Source organism: Calypte anna, unplaced genomic scaffold (genome assembly GCF_003957555.1).
Source record: "Calypte anna isolate BGI_N300 unplaced genomic scaffold, bCalAnn1_v1.p scaffold_138_arrow_ctg1, whole genome shotgun sequence".
Lineage (NCBI taxonomy): Eukaryota > Metazoa > Chordata > Aves > Apodiformes > Trochilidae > Calypte > Calypte anna.
In genome coordinates, this window is record NW_022045443.1 from 1 (window position 1) to 25,610 (window position 25,610).

The window sequence follows — 25,610 nt, forward strand, 5'->3', positions numbered from 1 at the left end:
CCCTGACTGCGGGAAAGGTTTTAGCAGGAGAAGTCATTTTATCCAGCATCAACAGATCCATACTGGTGAGAAACCCTTTAAATGTTCTGAGTGTGGGAAGGGGTTTTACCATAGTTCCAATTTATCAAAGCATCACCGCATCCACACGGGAGAGAAACCCTATAAATGTTTGGAGTGTGGGAAAGAGTTTACCCATAGTTCCAGTTTATCAGAGCATCATCGCATCCATAGAGGAGAGAAACCCTATAAGTGTCTGGAGTGTGGGAAGGAGTTTAACCAGAGTTCCAGTTTATCAAAGCATCACCGCATCCACACGGGAGAGAAGCCCTATAAATGTTTGGAGTGTGGGAAGGAGTTTACCCAGAGTTCCCATTTATCAGAACATCACCGCATCCACACGGGAGAGAAACCCTATAAGTGTCTGGAGTGGGGGAAGGAGTTTACCTGGAATTCCAGTTTATCAGAGCATCACCGCATTCATACAGGAGAGAAACCCTATAAATGTTTGGAGTGTGGGAAGGAGTTTACCCACAGTTCTGCATTGTCACAGCATCACCGCATCCATACAGGAGAGAACGTGTATCCCTGCACTCACTGTGGGAAAGCTTCAAACAACACACCTCCTGGATTCGTCACCAACATGTCCACTACGGGGGAAAAAGCCCTACACGATGTCCCCAGTGTGGGAAGGGCTTCAGGGAAGCTCCACTTGTTGAGACATTCAGCGACTCCATAGGGGTGAAAGACCCTAAAGCTGCTCCCAGTGTGAGAAGAGTTTTTACCCAAGAGCTGCGATCTCATCTCTCACCACCGAGACACCTCAGCCATCACCAGAAATGAAGGGGACACGGTCAAGCTTGAGATTTTCCATGCTTGGACATCTTTTTTTTTCCCAGATAAGGCAAAGGAGGAAGTGATTATCACTATGAGACGCTCCTCAAGGGATGGGCATCGAGATGGGACCATGTCTGTTTCTGTTTTTTGGTAGGAACAGCCATGTGCTGAACATTTTAGTGGACTTTGCAGTGGGGACTTTGGAAAGAAAACGTGAGCTGTGTGATTTTGAGGTGAAGAAGAATTCTTTTTCCACTAAGATTTTTTTTATTTAGACCCATAAATGAGTCTTACACTTCAGTATCCAGATGGGTTGTTGCTACAAATCTGGGTGGGGGCACACTAGCCTGAGGTTCGATACCACTTGGTTGTTTTTATTAATAAGATACTCAATAAAATGTTACAAATGTAGAAAGAGGAGACATCCCTCGTGGCTGGTGGGGGTGCAAAGGGTTGAAGAATGCTTTGGTTTCTCTGAGTTGGGGCCCCCTCCCCAAAGCCCCCTCTCTTTGTCCACGCTGGGTGGGGGGTAAAGCAGCTTCCAGCACAGTGACTGGGAGATGGTAGGAGATAGAGGCTGAATGGAGATGAGAGAGATGAGCGTCCTGATGGCATGACTCCAGCTGCTTCAATCAAGAATCTCAGAAATCCATAGAATTGGCTGGATTGGAAGTGACCTCAGAGATCATCAAGTCCAAGCCTTGATCCCCTCCCCCCATGGTTCCCAGCTCATGGCACTCAGTGTTTTTTTTTCTAGGAAAAACTTAATAAACCAAATATCTGCACTCTGGGTGGGGATTGGTTTTTGAATCAGGAGACAACTGACAGAAGCCTAACTGCAGGCTTCTGGAGGCATCCTGTCTCATGTCCCATGGTGTCACAGAGGTTTCAGGAGAGCTCATGAAGCATCCCTCCTGACAGGCAAGGAGCAGTAACGCTCCTCTGAAGAGCTGTGCCAGCTCCTGGAGTCTACAGCCCGGCAGAAACACCCGTGCCCCACGCTCCCCAGGCTCCCTGGCAGCAGGACTGAGCGGCCACCAGAAACACTGCCTGAACAAAACCAGGGGGATTTGGGGAGAAAAACCTCAGAATCAGCTCCTCAGACACCCAGAGCTTTTGCCAGCTGTGCTACTCGAGCATTTCAAGCACACCCAATCCAAACCCAGCTCTCACAGCAGCCACAGGTGCCCTCTGGCCATGGAACATCCTCTCAAGCAAGGGGAAAGGGACCGCCTCTATGAAGCGTGCAGGGAAGAGGAGCAGCGGGCAGGGCTGAGGAGGCAGTCCCCGAGGCGGAGAGCAGTGCTGGAAGCAGAGACACCTTCCCCTTCTGGGGACAAGGCAGAGAGGAGAAGGGAGCAGGAGACTGAAGGGGCTGGAAACTCAACCTGCACAAGCTGGCCATGGAAACAGCCCTGCTGGCAAAGGAAAAGGAAGGAAATCTCGACACAGGGGAAGACCAAAAGCCATCTCACCTTTCCTGCCCCTTGCCCCAGCCATGGCTCACGGTTGCTTCAAGTTGTGGGCTTTTTTCTAAAATTTTATGATATTTCACGCTCAACACACCTGGACATCTAACCCTGGTACAGAGTCGCTCCTCCATTGAGCTAGCAAGATCCACACCTGGCCCCTCCGGTGCTCCTCCATGCGGCTGCAGGGGGACAGCTGCCCTCTCCCCACAGCCTGCAGGGGAACTTCTGGTCTGGCCCCTTCCTTCAGTCCACTGACCTTGGGGTCTTGTGGAGGGCTGGCAGCAGGCTTCCACCTCCTTCTCCAGGGACATCTTGGGCATTTTCTGCCACAGACATTCCATGGTCACCCAGGGCAGCTGCTGACTCCTGAGAGAGGTGCTCACATGGTAAAGGGCACCCCAGGTCTCCACACCTCTTATATACCCCCAGGCTCCCTACAGAGACCCCCATGACAATGGTGTCCAGGCACCAGACCCTCCATCACAAAGCCCTGGTGGTGGCTGTGGAGATGCCCCAGGCCTGGAACTGGCTGGGACTGTGTCATAGAACAATGGAATCATGGAGTGGGTTGGGTTGGAAGGGTTAAAGATCATCTAGTTCCAACCCAACCCATTCCATGATTCCATGATTCCACTCAACTGAAGCCAACCCTGCCCCTGTCCCCATGGAACTCCCTTCTTAATCCCACCCACAGCATCAGCCTCACTCAGCAGTAGTGTCAGCTGCTCAAGGATGAGCTTCCTGTGCTCCTCCTGCTCCATGATCCTACAGATCATTCCCATGACCCTCCAGATCATTCTGAATCCCAGAATACCTCAGGCTAGAAGAGACCCCTGAGCATCTCCTTGTCTGAGTGCCCTGCTCAAGGCAGGATGAACCAGATGAGGTTGCTCAAGGGCTTCCCCAGCGTGGCTTCATCCACAAAGGGCCTGAAAGTGCCTTTTGTCCCAGCCCACAGGGGGATTATAAAGACAGCAAACAGTGTTGGCACAAGTGCTGGACACTGAGGCACTGTCACTGCTTGCCAGGAGGACTTTGGATCCCTGATGGCACTGTGACCCTCATCATCTCGTGAACTTCCCACCCACCACATCACCCACCTCTTCAATTTGACATCCCCAGTCTGGCTACAACAGGACAATGGTAGAGCATGGCAAAGGGCTTGCTAAAGGCCAGGTGCACCCCATGCCTTTCTGTGCCCTGCCCACTCTGCTTCAGCAATCCCCTCTTTGTCTTTCACCTGCAGAACACAGCACTACTCACAGAATACCTCACAGAATACCTGAATACCAACCCTTTGAAATTTCCAAAGGCAAGGGTCTCATTTCCTTGCAGAGGAGCCCTCTGGATCTCCTCGCACTGGAGAGAATTAGCTAAAATCATGTTGAGCCCAAAAATCTATCATGGTTTAATGCTGGGCCAGCAATTAATCAAATTACAGATGCTCTCTATTAATCCCCCCTACACTTCCAGATAAAGAAAGGAGAGAGGATAACGGAGAGAGACTGATGGGTTGGGAACTAAACTGCACAGCTTGAAATGAAACTGCAATGAAAGAAAGGAAGAATTTCTAAATCTACACAAATAGACAGGAAAATTGATACCACGGTCCTGCCCCCCTCTCCCCCAAGAACTCTCACGTCACCACCGAGGCTGCAGGGCGGCCCTGGGAAAGTCCAGCCTGGACTCCTGGACTCAGCAGTGCTCGGGAGCTGGAGGCAGGAACACAGAGATTCAGGCTGGCACAGCTCAGGAACACAGGCAGAGGAACGGATGGAATCCTCCCAGGATGCTGAAGCAAACAGGGAGAGGAGAAGGGAAGGGAGCATCACAAAGCCCTGGTGGTGGCTGTGGAGATGCCCCAGGCCTGGAACTGGATGGGACTGTGTCACAGAATCATGGAATCATGGAATGGGTTGGGTTGGAGGGGTTAAAGATCATCTGGTTCCAACCCACTCCATGATTCCATGATTCCACTCAATTGAAGCCAACCCAGCCCCTGTCCCCATGGAACTCACTTCTTCATCCCCCCATGCCAGTATTGAAGGCCACATCACAACTGTGGTTCTTAAGCAGCTCTTACCAAGAATGAACCACAGAGCAACACTAATCCCAGCTAAAAAGCCACAGATCACATACCCTGAATATAAAAGGTGCAGAATGATCTCTTTAATTTCCAGCCCTGTGAAATAGTTCGATTCCCACTCCTCAGAGCCATCTGGGTACCCTTGCACTGAAGCTGAAATTCAAGGTATTCAGGCAAATCAGCTGAACTGTGAACTGCACTCTAGCTGATTAGCTTAATCCCCATGTTGGGTGCCAATAAATCTGTCTGGGGATCCCACGGCTTGTCTTGGGACTCCAGCATCAGAGAGAAGAGCCTGGGTTTGCCTCTCCACTTCCACCCATTTCCCCTCCATCCCTCTCGCAGCATGGAGTGCAGGTGACCCCCCAGCCAGCCCAGGTGGGCTTGGGAGGAGAACAGAGCTGCCCTGTCCTGCAGCTCTGTGCCAAGGCCCTGTGAGCCATGGGAGGTCCCCCGACGGCGGGTGGGTGAGTGTGTGGGCAGCGGGGACCTGGGCTGCCCACCCCAGGAGGCAGCATCCAGGGACCCAGCCCCGTCACAGCATCCCTGGACAGGGACCCTCCCTGCCCCCCCTGCCAGCGCATCCCTCGCTCCGGCGTTGCGGGGTACCCTCCCTCCCTTTGCTGCCCTCCCTCATCACACCCTCAGCCCTGGGGCCCACAGGGCTCAGCAGTGTCCCAGCCTTGAGCTGTGGCTGCTGACACCCCTGGCAGCTGGGCAGAGGGCTCAGAACACAGGTACCCATGGACACTCCTGCCAGGACACGTGTGCCTGCCTCTCCTGGCCACTCCTTCTGCCCCCATCCCATGCTCAGAAGGGGATGGGAGCTTTGCTGGGTCCCCCCCTCTTTCCCATTTGACACTCTTTGTCCATCTGTCCCCTCTCTGCCTGGCAGCAAGAGGCCCAGAAGCTGCAGTTTCTGTCCTCCATCTGCAGCATCAGCAGCCCACACACCACTGTGTGGGTCTGGCTCTACTACTGCCAGGAGGAATTGTTGGAGATCATAAAGGTGAGGAGATGGACAGCAAGGCTGAGGGGGGTCAGATGCAGGAGCACAGCCCTCAGGGCAGGGGAGACCTTGGCTGGGCAGGGGGATGCCCAAGAACACTGCTCCAGCTCTCTGTCCTTGGGGATGCTCCAAAGACACCTGGGTGGCCCAACTGGAGCCAGGACTTGGACCCAACACCACTTTTAGGTCCCTGGGCCAGCCTGTGGCTCTGGGATGGGCACAGCCCTTCCCACCACAAAGCCTGGGACCTCTGGGTGCTGACTGGGGAGGGGGTGCCAGGGGGAAGGCTCCCGGGCTCTGCCAGCCCCTCGGGCTCCTGCTGAGCAAAGGAGACTGCCCCATCCTGACCCATCCCACCCAGCTCTGCTCGCCCGGAGCTGCTGGAGGAGAAGCCCATTGGCCTGGACACCACAGTGAAGCCATCACCTCCATGGGCTACCTGCCCCAGCCCCCAGTTTGGTCCCCCTGGTGCCCAGTGGCCCCAGCAGCACAGGGCCCAGGAGGGGGCATCCCCAATTCCTTGATCCAAGAAGGAGGCAGACACTGGGCCAGGGGGTCCCACTGGGTGTTCCCTCCAGAGGTGATTGTCAATGCCATGGCCATTGAGATGTCCCACATGGCATGGGGATCAGCCCAGATCTCCAAGCCTGGGGTCTGTCTCCTCCTTGCCTGCTCTGAAGAGCATCTCTCTGTCCCTGCAGCAGAGAGGGGCAGCCTCCTGCAGGCCTGCTTCTCCAGCATCTTCTGTGTGAACACCCAGGGCCCCGAGGCTGTCCTCTGCTCCAAGGGATGCCATGGGTTTGTCCAGCTTTGAGGACAACTCTTCCCTGTCCCTTTCAGGGAGAGAAGAAGGGTGAATAGAGAGCACCTGTCATTCCTTTAAGTGCTGGCCCAGCCTTAAACCGTGACAGGGATGAACCACAGGGAGCTTCCCAGGACTGAGACCCCTTCCTGGGCACACTCACAGCTGCCCCCATGCCCGAGGCTTCCAGGGCTGTCCCCAAGCCTCTGATCCTCAATGTCCACACTGGAAACCATGCTGCAGAGCTGGGACACAGCACTGCTGACTGCTCCACCCTGGTTCTTCAGAAATTCTCCCAGCTCTGGCCTCAGCACAGGGAACCAAGCCCCAAACCCTGCCCAGCTCCTGGTGCAAGGAGGGGGACAGAGAACATCCATCGTTCCCTGCCAGCCCCCTGCCCCCAGACTGCTGCCAGAGCCCCTTGTCTTCCCTCTTCAGTGCCCCCCACCCCAGCACCCTGACCCCCTCCCAGATGGACTCTGCCTCACTGGCAAGGGGACCCCAGCCCCGGGGCTTTCCCCCTCTGCCTTTACCTCTGGCCAGAGCCAAGAGCCCCCACCACAGGTCCCCAGGGAGGTGGACACCCCTTGGGAAAGCCTTGGGGGATGTTTCTGGGGGCAGTGAGTGGCTGGCAGCAGAGGCAGCAGCAGCAGTGGGATGCAGTGACCCGTGCCCCATCCCAGGCACATCAGCACCTCCCAGCTCCTGCTGCCCTTCACCACGTCCCATCCAGAAGATGGCTCTGCCAGCGACTTTTCTGCCCGGGGCTCTCCCTCTCAGCATCCCAGTTTTCCTCCTCCCCAGGAAGGTCTTCCCGGCTGCCTGACCCAGGGCTGCTGCAGCTCCAGCCCTGTGGGGAAGCCTCGCAGTCCTGGCAGCCTCTGGAAGTTGAACATTCCTGAGAAATGCTCTGGGTAAGAAATGCCTTTGGCTCCTCCTGGTCTGGGGGGGGCAGTGTGAGCGAGGGGACCCCCAATGGATGAGTGGGGATGATGGGGACTCACCCTGCTCTGGAGCAGGGCCCAGGCAAAGGTTCCCAGCCAGCTCCAGTTCCCCATGGGACCCTGACCCCCATTTTCTGTCTCCTCCCCAGCAGACCCTGGCTCTGCATCCCAGTCTCATGTCACCGCTGAGATGTGCTGGGTGTTGCTCGAGGTGACAAAGCTCCTCTCTCCTTCGTCCCACAGATGTTCATGAAATACCTCCAGCCCCCCATCGAGTAGACATCATCCTCATGGCCATCAAGAACATGACAGGCCCAGGGCAGTACAGCAGGAGCTGTCTACCTACATGGTAGACATCCTTGTGAGCCAACCTGTCTTCCATACACAGCATGTGAGTAGCCCGTGGGGGGCAGAGCTGATGCTCCAACCCACTGGGGACCTCTCCTCCCCTGGCTCCATGCCTGGCCAGCACTGGGATCATCTCAAGCCAGTGGACTGCAAGGGGAATGGAAGCAGCTCCCTGTGGCAGCTGGGGAAATGGTTGTGGTCTCCCTGCTGCACCAAGGGCCTGATGCAAAGGGCCGTGGGGAGGAGGAGCAGCAGCAGGGTCCTTGCCCCCCAGCACTGCCCTGGCACCTCCTGCCCTGTCTTGGCCTCTTGCAGGGATCAGCAGCTGCAGCCCTGGCTGCCCTGCAGTGGGTGAGGACAGGGCTGGGCACCCTGCCTGGGGCACCAGGGCTCAGCCTGTCCCTCCAGCATGCCAGGCTGGCACTGGAGCAGGACTGGAGCACAGAGGAGCCAAGGAACAGAAACCTGCTCTGAGCCGGGGGAACAGCATGAGCAGAGCTGTCTGCTTGCCCAAGGGAGACTGCTGGACAAGCACAGCATCCTCAAGACTCTCCTGCTTCCTGGGTGTCCACATGTAGCCCCAGCTGGTCCCACTATTGCCCAGGTACTGTAGGAGCCTGTCTACATGGGGCTCAGCTGGGCAGCACCTGAGTGCCACCATGAGGAGATCCACCAGGAGACCCCACAATGATGCTCAGCTTACTCAGCCTCCTGACACAGGGCACCCCTATGCTGGGACAGAGCACGTGCAGACCTCTGTGTCAAAGGATGCTGCTGCCACAAACAAAGGGGAGGGCAGGCACAGGGATGAATTCATGTTGGAAAGGGATCTGTTTGAACTCTTTTTACCCCAGGGATGACTTCCCCTCCACCAAGCAGCCCATGCCCATGCCAGCAGCTATGGGAGCAGAGCCAGAAACCAAGACCTTGCTCCTCCCGTCGCAGCTTTCACTCCACCTGGCTCAACCTGGACTTGCTAAAAGCCATTCAACCTGCCAGGCTTTGGCAGGATGGATTTTACCATCCACCAGAGTCAGTCTCCTGCAGCATCCTCTCCTTTCTTGACCTGCCTTCTTCCATGGCACACAAGCCAACACAGCTCCAACACCAGCACAGCCCCAACACAACCCCACAGCACCGTGTCTGCTGGGGATGCAACCACCACGCGCTGCCTTGGACCATCTCGTGAGGCCCCAGAGAGGTGGACACAAGTCCAGGGCCCAGATTAAGGACATCCAGGAGCAGTGCTTACTTCTTTACTGTACCCCTCACATCCTCATCAGGACTGAGGGGCTGTTTTTCACAGCTTCAGCCACTGATTGCATTCTCCAGCACTAACAGTGCAGTGAAGAAGAGGCCTTTGAAGACTGCTGTAGCTGGAAGGGAACCTAGCAATTATTTTTAAAACCTTGAAAACACTGATTTCATCAGCTTAAAAAATAAATTCTTCCAAACCTATGTCTCCTATTTTGTTTTTATTTTCTCTTCTAAACAGTTTCCTCCTTTTCTCCATCCTGTGCCTTGCCACTTAAACACTGTACACTGGTAAGGATGAAAGCAAGACCCCAAAACTAGTTTTTTCTTCTTTTCCAATTTTGTCAACATGGAAACACAAGAAAAAGGCTCTCCCAGAGTATTTTTATTTTATTTTTTTTTCCATTTAATGAAAGGCACTGGAGCAAGGGAACCATAACTGAGCAGCTGTGTTTCCACATCCTTGCCACACAGCCATGTCTCACTCGTTGGCATCATCAGTGGGAAATCACCCACTGCATCTGGCATTTGCTGCCCCAAAGGGTCTGGGTGGTGACATGGTGACACCAGGCTGGCTGTGATCACCTGGAGCCCCTGTGTTGTCCAGAACAGAAACCTGTCCCAAGCCCCACGCAGCAGCAGCACGGGTCTGCAGCTGGCCCAAGGGGTGTCCATGGATGACCATGGTTCCCAACACTCCTCCTGGCTCCTGGGAGTCAACAGGCAGCCCCACTGCAGCTCCTCTGGCCAAGGTGCCCTTCTGCCCCAGTGTTCCCTGAGGAGCAACCCCAGGGTGATGGGCTGCAGGCCCCCTGCTCCCCATGTCCCCCACAATCTCCACTCCCCTCAGTCCCCCTGCTTCCCCTGCTCCCCCACAGGCTCTGCTCCCCCATGGGCACGGTGCTGCTGAAGCTGCCAAGTGGGGACTCTGGGGGCTGCCACATCCTCCTCACCACCCATGGCCACACGTGGGATGGGGTAAGCAGGAGGAGTGGCAGGGGTCTGCAGGAGGCATGGCAGCCCCAGCATGGATTGGGTCTCCCCCAGCAAGTCAAAGCATTCTGATGAAGATTCCCCATTTTCAAGGAGTCACATGGATTAAGACAATGGGTAATGGGCACAAGTTGCTCCTGGGAAGATTCCAGGTGGACAAGAGGAAAATTTTCCACTGAGAGGACAGTGGAACATTGGAATGGTCTCCCAGGGGAAGTGGTGGATTCTCCCACTTGGGACAGTTTCAAGTCTCAGCCCAACAGCGTGCTGAGACATCTCATAGGAACTGCACTATTACCTAGAGGGCTTGGACCAGAGGATCCTTGAGGTCCTTTCCAACCTGACATCCTATGATTCCATTCTTCCCCACCAGCATCTTCTGGAACACCTTCCAACAGCAGCTGGGGAATGGTTCTTGGGATCATAATCCTAGAACCATGACAGGGTGTGGTTTGGAAGGGACCTCTGAAGGGACCTGGCCATCCCAGCAACCATCCAGTCCAGCAGGAGCCAGGAGAGCAGTAAGGAAGGCAGCATGGGCAAAGCCCTGAGCTGGCCAGGCTGTTTCTGCTGGAACTGCTGTTGCCTGGGCAAGGGCCAGCAGGAGCATGAGGACTTTGAGGAGGACTACATGCCCCAGAGGTTGATGCCAGCACCAGTTTTAACACAGAGCCAAGCAGAGCCCAACAAGAAGGCAGCCAGACGGCCATCATGGAAGGTCTGGAAAAGCAGGAGGGCTCCTGTGAGCCAGGTGTTGGAAGGGTCTGTCTCCAACCCTTCCTGGTGGGAGTCGAGCACCATGCTCACCCAGCATCGCCCAGGCCAGCCTGGTCCTGGCAGCCACCTCCAACCCACACCTCCTCCTCCTCCTCCTGCCCACAGGAGGTGGGCCACAGGCAGCAACCAGCAGTGCTGCAGGGTGTCAGCCAGAGCCAGGTCTCGTCCCTTGATGGGGACAGACTGCCAGAGCTGCCCTGCCCCAAGAACTCTCAAGCCAAGGCCACGGGGAGACACCACGTCCAGGTAGGGAGCCCAAGGGCAATGGGCATGGACATCTTCCCAGCCCAGGAGCTGTTGGGCAGCTGGGAGGTGCTGGAGGGAACGGGCTGGGCCAGGAGGCTGCAAGGGTATCCTGGCAGAAGGACCTTTCACAAGTGGGACATGGAGCCACAGGAGCAAGGGCCAGAGTCATTGCAGTCTCTCCTTGGTTTCTCCTGCAGTTGGGCAGCCTGGTAGGCAGGGTGACAGAGGAGGAAACAGCTTGCCAGCCATGCCGGCTGCCTCTCCTCAGGCAGGATGTGGCACCCAGGCATGCACTCACAGCTCAGCCCTCAGGAGCTGCCAGCACTTGCTGTCAGAAGCCACGTCCCCCTCCAGCTGCACGCTCCACACCTTTAGGCAGGGGCAGAGACAAGGCTGCCAGCACCTGCTGCAAGCTGCCCCATCTGCCAGATGCACCCTCTATATCATCTTCTTCCAGAAGCAGTTACAAGGCTGCCAGCACCTGCTGCAAGCTGGCTCCTCTGCCAGCAGCAACCTTTGCCAGAGGCAGAAACACAGCCAGCAGCACTGCAACCAGTGGCCCCCAAGAGGTTGTCTCCTCTGCCTGGGGCACGTGGGGTGACCTGGGCACATCTGCCAGGATGGAGAGCTGGAAGCCTACCCTGCACGGCCCTGAAGCCTCTGCCCCAGCTGGAAAGGGGACAGCCTGGCACGTCCCCAATGAGCCCCAGGACTAGGGTTTCACTGGGCGATGGCAATGCTGCAAGCAGCCAGCAGCAAGGAAGGACCAGGCAATACCAAGAAGAGCAGAGGAAGTCTGGGCAGCTGATGGAAACGTCCCTTGCCTGATCTCCACAGACGTGGGAGCACTGGTGTTGCCTGCAGCACCCCTGGGACAGCTTCCTTGGAGAGGGACGCAGGACCAGCATGCTGTGGACAAACGGCACGACATGTCCCAGAAAGGTTGACAGTGAGTGTCAGGTGCCAGCCCAATATCAGGTTATCCTGTGACCAAGGGGCTGCTGCAGATCGTTTGACCATCCGGTCTGTCCACACGGAGCATCTGGAGGACCAGGAGAGGAGCTGCCAGGCCCAGCCCAGCGCAGCCACCCGGCAGTGTCAGCAGGGTGGCCTGGAGGCCAGGCAGCTCTGGTGGCAGGAGAGCGAGGAGCAGCAGGTCCTCCTGACAGAGTCGTGGCAGCTCAGTGTCAGATCCAGGAGGGTGAGTACCAAGTATGGCATGGGATGGGATGGGATGGGATGGGATGGGATGGGATGGGATGGGATGGGGTGTGATGGGTTGGGACTGGGCGGGACAGGACAGGACAGGGGGATGGAGCCTCCCTCTGCCTGGATCACACCGCTGCATCGCACTGATCCGGCCCCATCATCTCCCGTCTCTGACAGCAGCCGCTGCCGGCAGGGCCCTGGCATCCAGGTGCTGCTGGGAGCCAGGCTGCTTTTACTAAACCCCTCTTTCTTTCCAGACCTGCAGAGTGAGCTTGAACCTGTGTCAGCCAGAGGCGAGGCGCAGGGAACTCCTGCATGATGCCACCAGCAGAGAGGACATGCTGGAATCATAGAATCATAGAATTGGCTGGGCTGGAAGGGACCTCACAGATCATCGAGTCCAACCCTTGAACCACCGTTGCGGTTGCTAGACCATGGCACTGAGTGCCACATCCAGTCTCCACTACTTCCCTGGGCAGCCCATTCCAATGCTTGATCAGTCTTTCCTAAAGAAATTCTTTCTAATATCTAACCTAAACTTCCCCTGGCACAACTTAAGACCATGCCCTCTTGTCTTGTTGAAAGTCGTCTGGCAAAAGAGTCTAACCCCCACCTGGCTACAACCTCCTTTCAGGGAGTTGTAGAGAGCGATGAGGTCTCCCCTGAGCCACCTCTTCTTTAGGCTGATCAGCCCCATCTCCCTCAGCCTCTCCTCATAGGGTCTGTGCTCGAGTCCCTTCACCAGCCTGGTTGCCCTCCTTTGGACCAGCTCCAATACCTAAATATCCTTCCTAAACTGAGGGGCCCAGAACTGGACACAGTACTCGAGGTGTAGCCTCACCAGGGCTGAGTACAGGGGCAGAATCACTTCCTTAGACCTGATGGCCACGCTGTTCCGGATCCAGCCCAGGATGCCATTGGCCTTCTTGTCCACCTGGGCACACTGCTGGCTCATGTTCAGCTTCCTGGCAATCCAGACTCCCAGGTCCCTTTCTGCAACTCTGTGTCCAGCCTGGAGCTCCCCATGGGGTTGTTGTGGCCAAAGTGCAGGACCTGGCACTTGGCCGTGTTGAACCTCATCCCGTTGGAATCAGCCCAACTCTCCAGTCTGTCCAGGTCCCTCTGCAGAGTCCTCCTGCCTTCCAGTTGATCGACACTCCCCCCCAGCTTAGTGTCGTCTGCGAATTTGCTGATGATGGACTCAATCCCCTCATCTAAATCATCAATGAAGATATTGAACAGAACCGGGCCAAATACTGATCCCTGGGGGACACCACTAGTGACCGGCCGCCAACTGGATGCAGCCCCGTTCAGCACCACTCTCTGGGCCCGGCCCTGCAGCCAGTTCCTAACGCAGCACAGGGTGCTCCTGTCCAAGCTGTGGGCTGACAGCTTTTTCAGGAGGATGCTGTGGGAGACAGTGTCAAAGGCTTTGCTGAAGTCCAGGTAGACATGGAGGAGGGAGGGGGATGGGTGAGAGGGGGGAACTAAACTTATCCCCGGGGTGAGGGTGGTGGGATTGGTGACCCCCCACCTTTTTCAGGAGGGTGGAGGAGCTTGATTGGTTCTCCCCCACCTCATCCGGGGATTTCCAACTCCTGGCTTGCAGGGCTGTGATAGGGGATCCCAAAGTCATCCCAACAGTTTGGGGGCTGCAACTGGGCACCCTGAAATCACCCTGGAGCCAGGGGTAACGATTGCAAGTCCAGAATACTTTAAGGGGCTTAATAATCCCGGGCCTCAGAAGCCACTGTTGGGGACTCCCAAACTGGGACCCAAACTCATCCCAGTGGATGACAGCTCATCCTGCATGTGGGTGTGATGGAACAACCCCAGGTCATGGTGGGGATTTGATGCCACAGTGGAGAACATAAATCATACCAGAGATGTTTGGTGGCACGAAAGGATCCCTAAATCACCCCAAGGGTTGTTGCCAGAAATAGGGGAGAACTAAAATATCTCATGGAGTGTAAGTTGAAATGAGTGATCCCAAATCACAGCAGGACTGGCTCACAACCCCAGTACCCTGCACCCCAGCCAGTTCCCCTTTGAGTTTTAGGTGCCAGTATAATACCTAAAGATGAAGTAAAGGATGAGCAGTGGGTGTCCACCTCTATGGGAAACCTCCTCATTCCACCTCACACTCCAGTTTCACCCACAGGAGGACTGATGTAGGTTTTGGCTGCCTTCACCCCACAAAAAGCCCACCTCGACTTTGTCACTGCACTATGGCTTCTTTCACAGGCACGGGGTGACTCCATCTGGGCATATGTGGGAGTTAGGGTCTGGCGACCGGAAGATCTCGCGCTGTACGGAAAGATTAGACCCCCGGACAGCCAATAAATTTATGGACCCCTGACGCAAGCAGGCGGAAGTGACGGTGCAAACCTAGGCTATAAAACAAGGTGCTTCCAAAGAATAAACGCCATTTTGCCATCCATCATATTGATGTCTGTGAGCTGATGGTCCAAGCAACCTGAGGTTGGTTGCTGAGTTGTTCTTGAACCAGGTCGCCTCGCCTTCACCGAAGGCAACAAATGGTGCCGAAACCCGGGAAAGAAGAAAATTGAGGCCAGAACCGGAGTCGAATTCGGGTTCGGGAAATTCACCTGGATTCGGGTGAACAGCGGCCGGAGCGGCAGGACCAGCCCGGCGGGGAGGACGCTCCCGGACCGACAAGGAGGATGGAAGCCCTTGTAAAGGTCGTATCTGAGTTACATAGACAGTGGGGAATTGAGTGTAGGCCCAAAGATTTTACCCTCGCAGTTTCGAGGCTGTTAGAGATTGGGGTCATTGCCCAGGCGGTGGATATCCTCCACCCAGAGGTGTGGGACAAATGTACTAAGGCCATGGCCGAGGAGACCATATCCTCAGGCACGGGAAAATCCCTCAAGGCATGGGGGAGGGTCAGGGGCGCCTTAGAAAAAGCCCTAAAAGAGCAGGAGACATGGACGAAGGCAAGGGACTGTTTACTAATAGTCCCGAAAATCGGGGTCGGTGCAGCCACGCAGACCGCACCCCCAACCGATGACGGTCCCCAGGCGGACCGGCAGGAGGGGAACGCCCCACCCCAGCCTGCAAACCCTATCCCGCCCGCGGAAGAGACAAAACAAACAGAATCCGTTTGGAGCGGTCTAATTGAGGAAGCTAGGGAAGCGGCCGAAAAATCAAAAGCCGATGACGCGTGGCACAGACCGCCTCCTTACTCGCCCAAAGATGGCGCCGATCCCCAAGGGGGAGGGCGGGGCGAAAATGCCTCTGCCGGAGACGAGGGGGGGGCGCCAGAACTGATGGGCGTGCGCGGACGGGAAGGCGGGGAGAGCGAAAAGGAGAAAGGGGGCGGTCCGAACCCACCAAGCCCCAGCCCGCTCCGCCCCGCCGCCGGTGCCGTGCCGAGCGAGGCGGAAAAGGGGGGGGACGCGGACCCGCTTGCCCCCAGGCCTCTCCACCCCGGTATCGGCGCCGCACCGACCGCGCCAGGCGGGGCGAGAAAAGGGGGGGCAGCGTACCCGCTCGGTCCCAGCCCGCTCTACCCCGCCGTCGGCGCCGCGCCGACCGCGCCGAGCGAAAAGGAGAAAGGGGGCGGTGCCGATAACCAGGAGGGGGGCGGGATCGCGAGCTGGGCGGCGGGAAACACAAACCAGGCAGCAGAAACCAATCAGAGCGCCTATCCGGCTCTACGCCCTAATAAGGAGAGTAAGGAGGAGAAGGGTGGTTGGGTCCGCCCACAGATCTGCCACTGCAGGGCAAACTCCTCCCCAGGCAGGCCTTGGGGCGAGCCGAAGGGGAGGGAACTGCCCGCCCACAAAGGAGGTGGGAGGGGTCGGAGCCCCAAAAAGGAAAGTGGGCGGCACCGGAGTCGGAAGAAAAAACATCGGAGCCCAGAAGTAGCCAGTCAGTCGAGTTCCGATTCTGAGTCGGACAGTCCCGGGGACGAGTGGCCCCGGGCAGACTCAGATTCAAATGGTAGTAAGGGAGGGATTGGAACCCGACACATCTGTGGATGTAGCAAAGGAGGATTGCAGGAGGGTATTTCCGTTACGGACTGGAGGAAAATAAACAATGCATGTGCAGATTGGGTCCCTTCGGCAGCATTAGCATTCCCGGTCAGGGTGATAGGAGAGGGTGATGAGGCACGAACAATATACACCCCTGTAAATTATAAGGATGTACAGGCGATCGTTAAAGCAATTGCAGAAAAGGGACTTAATTCTGCCATAGTTAACACCCTTATAGATGGGCTTTTTGGGGGAGATGACATGATCCCATTTGATATAAAACAAATTGGCAGACTAATTTTTGATGGGGCAGGCATGTTTGTTTTCAAAGAAGAATGGGAAGATAACTGTGCAAAGCAACTAGCCCGAGCAGTCGGGGCAGATCACCCACTGCATGGCTCCAACCTGCAGCGACTGATGGGCAGAGACGCATCAATGATTACCCCCCAAGCACAAGCCCAAGGTATGCGACCCCATGAAATCATGACAACCACCCGTGCAGCTAGAGAGGCCATTCGTGCTACCAGTAGGATTGTAGACAAGTCATCACCATGGACCTCAATAAAACAGAATGAAAGTGAGAGCTTTACACAATTTGTGGACCGCCTGCAGGCGGCCATGGACTCTTCGTCCCTGCCTGCAGATGTAAAAAACCCGGTACTTCTAGACTGCATACGTCAGCAGTGTAATTCAAAAGCCAAAGAAATCCTTCGATCACTGCCAGCGGAGGCAAGTATTGGTGACATGATTAAACGTGTCATGAATGAAGAGAATCTAGCCCCGATTCAGGTAGCTGTCCGCACTGCAATAGCTGATGTGATGGCATGTTATAAGTGTGGCCAAGCGGGCCATGTGGTGGCAAACTGTCCCCAACTAGTGAACCAGCCACCAACATCTAATCCGCGCCAGAGGCAATGCAGGGGACCATGCTGGGTCTGTGGAAAGAAAGGGCATTTTGCTAAGGACTGCAAATCCAAAAAGCGGGGAAACGGGACGGGGAGGGGGCGCCCGGGCTGCACACAGCCCTCTCCCACTTGGGATATGACGCGGCCCAACTATACCAACCCTGGATGGAACCAGGCACTCCCGAACCCACCGCCCCAGCGAGCAACAACCAACTACCCGGCCCAACCAGTGGTCCAACCGAATCCACCCACGCTTCAGGGACAGCCGGTACCACCTTCTGGGGGCGAGACCCCAAGGTGGCCCTGGCAGTAAGCTGCAACGACCCACCAATGGTGTGGGGGGTCTGCTCCCTCTATAGGGTTCCAAATAGCACCGCCATCAGCGTATCCTTTTTGATCGATACAGGAGCAGACGTTACAGTTATTCCTAAGTCAATTTGGCCCCCAAGCTGGAAACTGGAAGAGGCGCCCATGGTGGGTGGGGTCGGGGGAGTAAGCCAAGCTCGAAAAAGCGCTCAATTGGTAGCGATTACGCTTCACACTGAAAAGGGACCAGAGAAAACCATCACTCTCTTTCCGTATGTCCTGCCAAGAGTTCCACCTCTACTGGGAAGGGATGCTCTAGCCCTGTTAAATGCCAGGGTGACAAATTTACCCTGAGGGCCACTGCCGCACACCCGCTCCTGCCGATCAAGCTGACATGGAAATCATCCAATCCAGTGTGGGTCGAGCAGTGGCCCTTGTCAAAGCCTCGAATGGATGCTCTTCTTGAGCTAGTTGACCGCGAACTACAGCGAGGTCACATAGAGCCTTCCACTAGCCCATGGAACACCCCAGTTTTTGTAATACACAAACGAACTGGTGAGGGGTTTCGTCTCCTTCATGACCTACGCGAAGTAAACAAAGTAATCCAACCAATGGGTCCTGTCCAAACGCTGCTACCTATGAACTCTATGATACCAGAGGGACAACCTTGTGCTGTCCTTGATATCAAAGACTGTTTCTTTTCAATACCCCTGCATGAGGAGGACAGAGAGCGGTTTGCTTTCTCTGTCGTGTTTCCAAACAGCCAACGTCCCAACCTACGCTTCCAGTGGAAAGTGCTACCCCAAGGAATGATCAACTCACCTACCATCTGTCAGATCGCAGTGGATCAAGCACTAACGCCGATCCGGCATATTGACCCGTCTGCGACCATCATCCAATACATGGATGACATCTTGATTGCCGCGCCGTCAGGAACTCAAGTAGACCACCTGGTGTCAACAATTTCGAACACTTTGAAAGCACATGGGTTCGAAATTGCGAGTGCGAAAATTAAGAGAGGACCCTGTGTGAGCTTCTTGGGAGTGGAGATCACAAACACCTATGTTACCCCCCCGCAGATGAAGATCCGTCGAAACATCAAGACACTCCACGATATGCAGCAGTTGGTGGGATCTTTGCAATGGCTGCGCAACATAGTCCTAATCCCTCCTGAAATCATGGCCCCCCTATACGATCTCTTAAAAGGAAGGAACTCATGGGAGCAGAAAACTCTGACACCAAAAGCAATGAGCTCTCTCGATTTCATTGAGCAACAGGTATCCTCAAGCACACTTGCCAGGTGGAACCCGAACATACCACTTGATCTGTATGTGCACTTCACAAAAGGAGGGGGAGTAGGAGCTCTGGCCCAGGGCTCTCCAGAAACAGCCAAGCCAGTACAATGGATAGTTCTAGGAAAGCCATCACGTGCATTCTGCCCAGGACTTGAATGCCTCGGTAGCCTCATCATGAAAGGTAGGAAACTCGCCCTAAGACACCTAGGCATCGAACCTGCCAGGATATACCTACCCTTCCGCAAGCAGCTCCCAGCACAATCAGTGGCGATGTCAGAGCATCTAGCCATAGCTCTCCTCGGATTTGGAGGAGAAGTTCGACATGCTACAAAGCCCCCCTGGACCCAAATGCTGACAATTGTAGACATTGACATCCCGCTGAAGATCATGGACCGGCCTCAACCGGGACCAACGGTCTTCACAGACGCATCCTCAGTGACCTCAACTGCGGCAGCAGTCTGGCAGTCAGGAGGAGAATGGCACTGCATTAAAATGACCGATCCTGCTCTTTCAGTCCAACAGCTAGAAGCGTCGGCTGTAGCACTAGCGTGTGGACTGTTCCCAACAGAACATCTCAACATAGTAACTGATTCTATGTTTGTGGCCAAACTTTGCCTGGCCATGTCTGGGCCCGGTGTGTCAACATCTACAGTAGCTCTAATGCTAGAAGAAGCGCTTCTTTCCCGACAGGGCACTATATCAGTCATCCACGTCAACAGTCACAGCCCAATTAAAGGGTTCTTCCAGATCGGCAATGACAAAGCAGATGCTGCTGCAAAAGGACTGTGGACATTAAAAGATGCCCGTCAACTGCACGAGTCTCTCCACATTGGAGCTAAAGCGCTGGCGAAGAAATGCAGGATTTCAGTCACTGACGCAAAACACATCGTAGCCACATGTCCCTACTGCCAGAAAGCACCACTGTGGTCCAGCGGAGTAAACCCCAGAGGTCTCAAAGCCTCCGAAGTGTGGCAGACAGATTTTACACTCTGCCAGCTGCTAAAACCTAGAGCATGGCTAGCGGTAACCGTGGACACATACAGTGGAGTGATCGTAGCCACTCAGCATCTTAAGACTGACTCCAAAGCGACTATCCAGCACTGGCTGACAGCTATGGCATGGCTCGGCATTCCTAATCAGATCAAAACTGACAATGGCCCAAACTTCGTGTCCAAATCTGTACAAGCTTTCGTCCAGAAGTGGGGCATTACGCTGGTACACGGTATCCCATATAACAGCACAGGCCAGGCCATAGTCGAACGCGCGAACCAGACTCTGAAATCTAAACTAGAGGTATTAGCAAAAGCAGAAGGCTTCGACAACTCCATTCCTTCGAGAGACCAAGCGCGCCTGCTGGCAACAGCTCTATTAGCCCTTAATCAGTACCCCAGAGGAGAAGAAGCAAATAGCCCGGCCCACAAACACTGGGCCACTCGAACAATGGAGGAGGGCCCACTAATTGTAGTCAGAAATGAGCTAGGTGAATGGGAACAGGGATGGAGATTACTTCTCACAGGGCGAGGGTATGCAGCTGTCAAAAAAGATGGTAAAGTTAAGTGGTGTCCACTTAAGTCCATCAAACCAGACCTTCAGACTGACGGTAATAGTAATAATAATAACAATAATAATAGTAGAGTTAAACTAACAAAAACTGTAAGTTTCTGTTCACAGGACCGGCTTGTCGGACGCCCTCGAAATCCGTATCTCCCGGTAGCAGGGGACGACGACAACACGGCAGCAACCTCCCCGCCCACATCTCAAGCACCCACATCTGCAGAGCCCGTACAAAGGCGGACCAGCCCCCGCGGGTGGGGGGCACGGTGCTTTTGTACAATCTTGCTGTTGGGACTCGTAATGCCTTCCAGCGGTTGGTATGAGCATCAACCATGGGAATGGGTGCTGGGTAGATGGGAGGACCAAAAAATCTTACAGACGATCGTCACCTCAGGGCCTCCTACCTTCAGGGTAACTCCCTGTGAATTGGTCCCCACGAACCCTTGTTTGACTCACGTGCAGTACTATATGTGCCCTAGCTCCAATCCTGGTAGGTCTTACTGCCATGCCCCTGACCAATTCTATTGCGCCTCTTGGGGTTGTGAGACCATAGCCTCTGATTGGGCACCAGGAGCAGGGCCAGACAAATTCTTAAGGGTACAATGGGGTCCCAGCAACTGCGCTAGACGCATACCTCGTCCACACCGGGGTCACAATCTTGCGGTGTGGTTTAAACTCAGAGACAAGGGGTGGTGCAGATATCTTATGTTGACTGTCACCGAAGAAAATGACCTGGGGTGGGCAGTCGGTAAGACATGGGGTTTCAGGTACCGGGAGACTGGAGGTGATAGGGGAGGTCTATTCTTTATCAAAAAGCGGGAAATTAAGAGCAATACAGCGGTTGGCCCCAACATTGTAATTAAAAGTGATGATCAGCGGAGGAGAAGCAGCTTGCCAACCTCCGCCTCCATAGCAACAAGTCCCCTGTCACTTGAGAAAACAGTTCTCCCCAAACGACCGGTTGAAGACGCCCAACATGTGGTTGGTAAACCATTTTTTGGCGTGTTGGACGCTGCCTTCCAGTCACTGAACCAATCCGATCCCAACTTGACGGATTCCTGTTGGTTGTGCTATGATGTGAATCCTCCCTTTTATGAGGGTATCGCAATCAATGCCTCCTTCACGTATTCGTCTGACAGTGACCCTGCCCAATGTAAATGGGACACACCACGAAAGGGAATCACCCTGAGCCAAGTCAGTGGCAGAGGGGTATGCTTCGGCAACACTGACCTAGCAAGCCGGGGCTACTCTGCCTGTGCAAAAGTCGTTGCGATAGATAAGACCCGTGCGTGGGCAATCCCATTCGCACCAGGGATGTGGATTTGCCACCAACTGGGAATAACGCCATGCGTGTCCCTTAAACGCTTCGATTTTGCTAATGACTTTTGTGTTCAGATTCTGATTGCCCCCAGGGTCCTGTACCACCCAGAAGAAGATCTGTACCATCTGTGGGAACAGACGGGCTACAGCCTGCAAAAACGAGAGGTGCTGACAGCCATTACCTTGGCAACTCTGCTTGGCCTGGGAATTGCCGGTACAGCCACGGGAGTGGCCTCCCTGGCAAGTCAGCAGCGAGGCCTGACCCAGCTGCAAGTTGCCATTGATGAAGACCTGGAGAAGATTGAGAAATCCATGTCCTTTCTGGAGCAGTCTGTCTCTTCGCTTTCTGAGGTCGTGTTGCAAAACAGACGGGGATTAGATCTCCTGTTTCTCCATCAAGGAGGCCTCTGTGCCGCCTTGAAAGAGGAATGTTGCTTTTATGCCGATCACACCGGAGTCGTTAGAGACTCCATGGCAAAATTGAGAGAGAGACTGGCTCAACGGAAAAAGGATAGGGAAACCCAACAGGGATGGTTTGAGTCATGGTTTAACCAATCTCCGTGGTTAACAACCCTGATATCAACCTTGATAGGTCCAATTGCGATACTCGTCCTGACATTAATCTTCGGACCCTGTATCCTGAACAGATTAGTGTCGTTCGTCAAAAGCCGACTTGAGAGAGTTAATATTCTCTTTTTAGAACGTAGGCAGCTACTCTAAGCAAACATTCCTACAGTGTCGTTTAGATAGCTTTAAACTACCTCTGATTTTTTTTATGTTTTACTAACTGATTCTAACATGGTGCTTTAACTTTGTAACTTAGGGATAAGGGATAATTTTGCACAAGTTTTTATAGATAGTGTGATTTTCACTGAATGATTAGGAATGATAGATTCCTAACTAACATTATTAATGTATCTTTGGGCATAGGGAGGGGGGAAATGTGAAGTCAGAGGCCCCTCTTCCTGTAGCCAATAGAGTATAAGCTGTGATACAAATCTCTTTGTTAGTAGAATGCGGAGAGATTCGAAATTCCATTTCCTTTGGCAAGCCTCCTCTATCTGCCTGCATGTCTAGTGTCCGCATTTTCCGGAACAGATGTCTGTACGGTAGCTATAATAGTACACATAGCGCCGCTAACTCCAGTTCGTCCCTTTCTGGCTTCACAGTGGATTGCTGCAATGTGGTTGCCAGCTTCCCCTGCATATATCATAACTCCAGTTCGTCCCTTTCTGGCTTCACAGTATATCATTACTCCAGTTCGTCCCTTTCTGGCTTCACAATGGGCAATCTTAATAGCTGCAGGAAGGGAAGACAGCCAGAGGGTTCTCACCTTCGCTTAGCAGCTTCGAGTAGCTGTAGGAAGAGAGGACAACCAGTTGGCAGGCATCCTGCCCACACCTGAACCTCCAAACAGGGGCAAAATAGCCTTCACAGGGGGAGGCAGCAATGCCTTCATGTGCTGCCCACACCTGAACCTCCAAGCAGGGGCAAAATAGCCTTCACAGGGGGAGGCAGCAATGCCTTCGTGTGATTTTGATTGTCCGCGATACCTCTACTAACACACTTGTTTGGTGTGCCTTATGTTTTACACAAACCTACTAACCACTACATTTTTATATTTTTAATGTTTTAAGCCGTCTGTACTTCTGCCCATTTAGTTAAGCATGGGGAGAGGGGGAAATGTGGGAGTTAGGGTCTGGCGACCGGAAGATCTCGCGCTGTACGGAAAGATTAGACCCCCGGACAGCCAATAAATTTATGGACCCCTGACGCAAGCAGGCGGAAGTGACGGTGCAAACCTAGGCTATAAAACAAGGTGCTTCCAAAGAATAAACGCCATTTTGCCATCCATCATATTGATGTCTGTGAGCTGATGGTCCAAGCAACCTGAGGTTGGTTGCTGAGTTGTTCTTGAACCAGGTCGCCTCGCCTTCTCCGAAGGCAACAATAGGGTTTCTCTCCCGTGTGGATGCGGTGATGTTCTGATAAATGGGAACTCTGGGTAAACTCCTTCCCACACTCCAAACATTTATAGGGCTTCTCTCCCGTGTGGATGCGGTGATGCTTTGATAAACTGGAACTCTGGGTAAACTCCTTCCCACACTCCAGACACTTATAGGGTTTCTCTCCTCTATGGATGCGATGATGCTCTGATAAGCTGGAACTATGGGTAAACTCTTTCCCACACTCCAAACATTTATAGGGTTTCTCTCCTGTGTGGATGCGGTGATGTTGTGATAAATGGGAACTCTGGGTAAACTCCTTCCCACACTCCAGACACTTATAGGGTTTCTCTCCCGTGTGGATGCGGTGATGCTTTGATAAATTGGAACTATGGTAAAACCCCTTCCCACACTCAGAACATTTAAAGGGTTTCTCACCAGTATGAATTCGTTGATGCTAGATAATATTCCATCTCCTGCTAAAACCTTTCCCGCAGTCAGGGCAGGTGTAGGACATGGTGTCTGTGTGATGGTATCACCGTTGGACCAGATCCAAGCTGTCTCTAAACCGTCTCCTGCAGTCAGGACATCTCTGGGGTCTCTCACCCCGATGGATTTTCTGATGATGGAGCTTGGCCAAGAGGATCCTAAACCTTTTTCCACATTCCTGGATGATGTCAAATGGTTCTCCTGGATGAATTCAATGATTTCTCAGTAATGACCAAAAGCTGTCTGATCTTTGGGGTACCCAGAGAGGTTTATGCCCAGATGGAGTCACCCCGTGCCTGTGAAAGAAGCCATAGTGCAGTGACAAAGTAGGGGTGGGCTTTTTGTGGGGTGAAGGCAGCCAAAACCTACATCAGTCCTCCTGTGGGTGAAACTGGAGTGTGAGGTGGAATGAGGAGGTTTCCCATAGAGGTGGACACCCACTGCTCATCCTTTACTTCATCTTTAGGTATTATACTGGCACCTAAAACTCAAAGGGGAACTGGCTGGGGTGCAGGGTACTGGGGTTGTGAGCCAGTCCTGCTGTGATTTGGGATCCCTCATTTCAACTTACACTCCATGAGATATTTTAGTTCTCCCCTATTTCTGTCAACAACCCTTGGGGTGATTTAGGGATCCTTTCGTGCCACCAAACATCTCTGGTATGATTTATGTTCTCCACTGTGGCATCAAATCCCCACCATGACCTGGGGTTCTCCCATCACACCCACATGCAGGATGAGCTGTCATCCACTGGGATGAGTTTGGGTCCCCAGAGATGTTCTGGGACTCCCTGACAGTGGCTTCTGAGGCCCGGGATTATTAAGCCCCTTAAAGTATTCTGGACTTGCAATCGTTACCCCTGGCTCCAGGGTGATTTCAGGGTGCCCAGTTGCAGCCCCCAAACTGTTGGGATGACTTGGGGATCCCCTATCACAGCCCTGCAAACCAGAAGGAGTTGGGAATGCCCGGGTGAGGTGGGGGAGAACCAATCACAGCTCCTCCACGCTCCTTAAGAAGTTGCGGGGTCACCAATCCCACCACCCTCACCCCAGGGATAACTTTAGTTCCCCCCTCTCACCCATCCCCCTCCCTCCTCCATCTTGTGCTGCTCTCCCCCAGTTTGGGCAGTACTGGGATAACCACCCCTCTCCCATCACCTCCCATCACCTCCCGGTACCTGCAGGGGGGGCACAGCCCAGGCCGGTGGGCAGGGGCGGGCGATGCTCTGGCGGTCACCAGTTGGGGGGTCCCGGCTGCGGGGCGGGGGGTGTGGGTGCAGCCCCGGGGCGGCAGAGAGAAACCTCCCGGGAGCTGCAGCGCGATCGCGGGAAGCGGCGGGGGGAGGAAGAAAGGTGGGGAGGGGCCTCGGGGGGAGGGACCCGACCTGGGGGTGAGGTTGGGAGCTGGCAGGGGAGGGGACACCAGGGTTGTGTCCTGGGGGGGTTGGGGACATCAGGCTTGTGGCTGTTAATTCACTGCTTTCAGGTGTAAACTCAGGGGGACAGTGACCAACCCAGGTCAGGGTTTCTGCCCTGAAGGTTCTTCCTATTTCATTTCCATTTCACACTCAGCTTCATGGAACAGAATTCACTCTGAAATAATTTTTTTCCTCTTCAGAGCACCTCGAATTTTGGGAAGCTGCAGACTCCAACTAAACAAGTGCAGGGGAGATCAGAAGTGTTGTGTTGGGTTCTCCACAGCTCTGGAATGAGGGATCCATGTGAGCATGATCTTAAGTCCAGGGCAGCTGCTCTGACCTGGCCAACCCCAGTGTTCCACAGTATGACCACCAGTACCCTGCCTGTAGAGCAGGAAGTTGGACT

The 25,610-nt window shown here is 54.3% G+C and overlaps 2 protein-coding genes across 2 annotated transcripts in view; one reads left to right on the forward strand and one right to left on the reverse strand.

The window, feature by feature from the left end:
- Positions 1-4: 4 nt before the first annotated feature.
- Positions 5-25,610, forward strand: part of LOC103538213 (zinc finger protein 665-like) — a gene marked incomplete at its 5' end in the record, with an annotated part of 52,022 nt that continues 26,416 nt past the window's right edge. The window contains one exon of the mRNA XM_030468469.1: positions 5-596. Coding sequence (XP_030324329.1) covers positions 5-596 — 592 coding nt within the window. The remainder of the gene's footprint in view (positions 597-25,610) is intronic.
- On the reverse strand, positions 23,207-23,963 carry LOC115600202 (gastrula zinc finger protein XlCGF49.1-like). The gene is given in 2 exon segments (XM_030468467.1): positions 23,207-23,917; positions 23,952-23,963. Coding segments are annotated over 2 exon segments (723 nt in total).